Source organism: Sinocyclocheilus rhinocerous, unplaced genomic scaffold (genome assembly GCF_001515625.1).
Source record: "Sinocyclocheilus rhinocerous isolate Xijiao unplaced genomic scaffold, SAMN03320098_v1.1 scaffold1406, whole genome shotgun sequence".
Taxonomy (NCBI): domain Eukaryota; kingdom Metazoa; phylum Chordata; class Actinopteri; order Cypriniformes; family Cyprinidae; genus Sinocyclocheilus; species Sinocyclocheilus rhinocerous.
Window position 1 is genome coordinate 1,632,398 of NW_015647095.1, and position 4,980 is coordinate 1,637,377.

Below are 4,980 nucleotides of genomic sequence, written 5' to 3' on the forward strand. Positions count from 1 at the left end.
CCGGCGATTTCGACAAAGGAGCGTCCGGAAGGACATGTGATGACTCCGGGCTGGACTCCGCTTCGTCCACGGTGAAAGCCGATCCAGCGATCCACAGCGCAAAGTTGATGTATTTCCTCAGCGACCAGCACGGATCAGCTCCAGGCATGACGAAGCGGATATCGTCCTCTTTTGGAAGGCCAAACAAAGTAGTTTCGCTTTCACAACGAATCACACAGCGCCTTCACGACATGGCGGCGGCGGCAACAACAATACTATAGCGAGAATAAAAGTTACGCCTTCTTTCTTTGCGTGAACATTTGGGCGGCGTTATGCAAATCTTCCCACATAGTGAGGTAGACATGTGGAGGCGTGTTAGAACGAGCCGTTTTAGGTAGACGTGGCTGACTCTTAACTTTTATAAAGAATATCTCTTTGGATTTGAGACTTTAGTCTTTGCAACTTTACAGATCTTCTTTATGCACCAAGAGCTTGTAACACTCCAAAGAGAAAGGAAAAATTGAAATCGCATCATATGACCCCTTTAAATGAATCAGACATTCCATCACTAAATATGAGTGAGGTGACTTTTCTAATGCTACATATGAAAGAAAGATGACAGTTTAGGATAAACCGATTCATTCGAACAAATCAGAATTTCTATCAATATATATGAGAGAGAGGACCATTTAAAATGATCCAATTCAAGAGAATGAATATTAATTTTCTAATACTAGAACATATGAGAGAGAGAGGTCCATTTAAGAACTGATTCACTAGAATAAGTCAGACTTTAACACTACTAACACTACAGAGAAAGAGAAGACTATTTAGGATGAATTAATTGACTTGAATAAACAGACTTTCCAACACTAATAATGTATGAGAGAGAGACAGAGAGAGGACTGAAATGGAATTGAAACACTGCATATGAGAGAGAGGACAGTTGAGGATGAACTGATTCACTAAAATGAATCAGACATTCTACACCACTAATAATGTTACCAAAAATATAGTTAGTAGCATCACTACTTTTTTAGTTAGATACTTTCCGACACTGCTTGAAATATGATGGAAGTCATTTGGGCTCCTTTTGAAACTTTTTTTGACTATTTTAGAGCTTAAAAGTCTGCAATTCACTTTTTTCTCCTGTTCAAAATATATTTTGTGTTCCATGGGGAAAAAATCATACAGGTTTGAAACGACATGAGGATGAATACATGATGACAGAATCATTTCTGGTCTCTGAATTGTGCAATGCACCTTCCATGTGATTGAAAGGGTGCCTGGGTCGATGGAATCACTGCGCACTCCTTCAGGGTTACTGTCTGGAGCTGTAGAGGACAAATCATAATTTAGTGCCAAGATGTTCTAACATGGCAATAAAACTGTCACTTCATATCAGCCACATGCTGAGAAAAGACACAAACACAAATCCAAAACGTCATACAATGATTCAAGGGACAAAACAAATGCATCACAATGTGGCAGTACAAGTCTTTTCTGTTTTAAGGCTATGTAAACACCCACATGCACACACGTGCTGTGTTACTTACGAGCAGCTGGTGTGGAAAAGACGTCCGTGTACATGCTCGGGTCACTCTTGCCGATGTCATTGATGGTGATGACTCGGAAACGGTAGGAAAGGAAGGGCTTCAGGGAAAGGGTGGTTCGCTGATTGTTGCCTGACACGCGGCTTAGCTCCTCCCATTCTTTTCTTTCATATTCAGTCTCCTCAAACTCAATCAAATATTCTAGATATATATAAACACGTACATATACACACAGAACAGGAGGAAATGTCACTGATTTTATCAAAGACTGGTCCCCAAAAAGTGTTGGACTCTTCAAACACACTTAAAAAATGTATGAATGCAACTGCATTACATATGAAATATGAAAAAAAGGCATTTATTTTACAGAAAGCACACTTTTTAAGAAACTGGGGTTCATGAGTTGATGAAAAGCTCAAAATTGAAGTAAATTATTAAAAACTAAAATACGTTAAAAAACAAAACAAGTCGAGATGAAATACAAAAAATATATTTAAAAAATACAAAAATATTGTATTTGTTCACTTGCATGTCATGTGACTAGTTACCAACATCAGAGAATCATGAACTGATGAAAATTTAAAAACTGAATTAAATCATAAAAATAAATAAATACAAAATATTTTATCTGTGTAAGTGCATGTCATATCTGTGACTAGTTACCAACATCAGATAATCATGAACGTGTTTTTAAATTACTGAAATGGTAAATTACTGGTACTTTATAGTACATTTTATAGTAAATCTATTTTATAGTAGATATTTTAGTTCTGAGAAAATGTGGTTTGATATTGGTTTGATATTTTGTTTGTGAACTTAATGACATTTATATGTATAGTAAATGTGGCTGAAGTGTCCAAAAATGTTCAAATCTTTTTTTTTTTTTGAGATGGCTTGTAATATCACAATTTGTTGAACCATAAATGTATACAACATTTGACATTTAAAGGGGAAAAGATCAATAAGTAGCACAAAAGATTGACATGCATCAAATACTGACTGCGTACACTTAAACTGTTGCCTAAACAGGAAAAACATACGGTACCTAGCACAGGGCTGTTATGATCATCTCCTGGTGTCCAGCTGAGAGTGACACTGCGGTCTTTAGGTTCGGTCATCTGTATTTGGGTCGGAGGGTCTGGTCGGTCTGGTGAATGAGGGTTGACAAAGAGCTCAAGGGGGTAAGATGCTAATAAAAACAAGGCATCTATGGTTTTCAAAGGTTATTTCTTTAATCTGCCCTACAGCAAAACATGTCCTTTTGTCCTTTTTGTAAGTCACATTATCATACAACATGCAATACACATACAGCAATATAGATCCAGACACGTAAAAGGGTTTAGAAATGTCCATATTATAAAGTTACTTACCAACGATAGTGATGGAGCCACTCGCTTCAGCTATATCCAGAGTGGTAATGACTTCACAGGTGTAAATCCCTTCATCCTCTTCCTTGACATCAGGTATTATGAGGGTAGATTCGTCTATTATGTACCTAAGACATTTATGGTTAATAATGTTCATGAGATCATGTTATACAGCTTAAACTAAGCCTTTTTGAAGCATTCTGAGGGAAACGAAGGTATAAAAGCATACTTGTCTGAATCAGAGGACTCTGTGAGCTTCTGTCGGTTTTTCCTCCACTGGACTTGAGGGGCGTCCTGCCTGGAGTCCACCTGGTACTCACAGGTGAGGGTAGCGGGCTTCCCCCGCTGGATTCGCAGAGCCAGTGGAGGTTTCACAATGACTGTCTTATCTGTTAGACAGAATTTCTATTTGTAAAAAATAGCTTCATTTTAAGTGAAAAAAAGTTCTTTTTTGTGTCTTGTTTCAATTAAAAAAAAAACATTTTTATTATTTAAAAAAAAAATCCACAAGAAATTAAATTATGAAAGATAATAAGAGACTTTCAGAATATAGATCCCAAATTAGTCATATTTTTAACCAATTTTTCTTGTTATAATAAAAAAAAACTCTATACACATAGTATTACTATTTAATAATATTATTTATAATATTAATCAACAAAAGCAATGATCCTTACAGCCTGAAATTAAACCTACAGCATGAAATGAAATCAAGAATGAATATTCAAGCATGTGGAACTCACTGAGTACGTCCAGCTCAGCGGTGATGGTGATTTTGCTGTTGCTGACAGTGCAGGTGTACTGGCCACTGTCATTGAGGGAGGCATTACTGATCTGCAGAGAGCCATCGAGTAACTGGCTCATCCTTGGGTTGGCTACAAGAGCGCCCCAGGTCTCACCCTCCCTGCGAACACACAAAATATTCATTTTAGCCTTTTTAAATGGATGCAAAATGTCAAGAACACCAATATATATATATTTTTTTAAATGTTGACTATTAAGTGTGATTTTGCCCATTTCCACTAATGGATTCCCCACAAAGCAGCTTCCCCCCAACAATAATCAGGACAGCTGGCTGGAGCAGTTCTGGCATGTGAGGAAGGGACACCCCACAGGATCGAGTCTGTCTCACCATGTGACATTAGGCCGAGGAGAGCCAAAGGTCTCACAAGCCAGCTCAATCATCTGTCCCTCTGCCACAGAGTACATCAGACCATCTTCTGTCAGAATCTGGGGAGGCAGTTCTAGAAAAACCAAATATAAAACATTAGAAACTAGAAAATGTATTTCGTTTCTACAAAAGAAAATAGCTATGACAGTTGCTAAGGTGTTTTGAGTTGTTGTTAGCATGTTGCTATGCAGTTGCTAGGGTAGTTTACCCATACATCTATAATATTCTGGACTCGTATGTTGTCTTAGCCAGCTCAACAACAAAAATAGCTTTTTAAGAGCTGTTTTTGAAAATTCCCTTACCTATAACATAGACGTAGGCATTGATCAGTATAGAGCTGTGCTTATTGACTGCTTTGCACTGATACACTGCAGTGTCACCGAGTTCCACATTCTTCAGAGTGAGAACACCATGTTTCACGCTGCGTCTGGGGTCTGGGTCAATATCTACGCAAAACGACACCTCAGTATGTCAATACAAGGTCATATACCATTGTCTCAAATATTATTCTACATATACAAGCAAAATATACATTAAAGGGATAGGTCAACCAAATTTTTTTATTTTGTCATCATTTACTCACTCTCATGTTGTTCTTACAATTCAACAGAAAAACAAAATCGTTCAACAGAAGAAAAAAAGTCATACATGGAACAACATGAGTTTATTTAGTTTATAAATTCTCATGTTGTTCCATGTTTTTCTTCTGTTGAATGATTTTGTTTCAAAGAAGATCGTTTAAAGCAGGGGTGCCCAAACTCGGTCCTGGAGGGCCGGTGCCCTGCAGAGTTTAGCTTCAACCCTAATTAAACACACCTGAAGCAGCTAATGAAGGTCTTACTAGAAACTTCCCGAACTTCCCGGCAGGTGTTGAGGCAAGTTGGAGCTAAACTCTGCAGGACACCGGCCC

General features: G+C 37.8%; 1 protein-coding gene across 1 annotated transcript in view; it reads right to left on the reverse strand.

The window, feature by feature from the left end:
* The window catches only part of LOC107708848 (neural cell adhesion molecule L1-like), a 63,216-nt gene that overhangs the window by 7,277 nt on the left and 50,959 nt on the right, over window positions 1-4,980 (reverse strand). The window contains exons 11-18 of the mRNA XM_016513204.1: window positions 4,373-4,516; window positions 4,032-4,143; window positions 3,643-3,803; window positions 3,129-3,288; window positions 2,903-3,027; window positions 2,578-2,679; window positions 1,536-1,733; window positions 1,243-1,313 (exon numbers count right to left, since the gene is read on the reverse strand). Of these exons, the coding sequence (XP_016368690.1) occupies window positions 1,243-1,313; window positions 1,536-1,733; window positions 2,578-2,679; window positions 2,903-3,027; window positions 3,129-3,288; window positions 3,643-3,803; window positions 4,032-4,143; window positions 4,373-4,516 (1,073 nt within the window). The remainder of the gene's footprint in view (window positions 1-1,242; window positions 1,314-1,535; window positions 1,734-2,577; window positions 2,680-2,902; window positions 3,028-3,128; window positions 3,289-3,642; window positions 3,804-4,031; window positions 4,144-4,372; window positions 4,517-4,980) is intronic.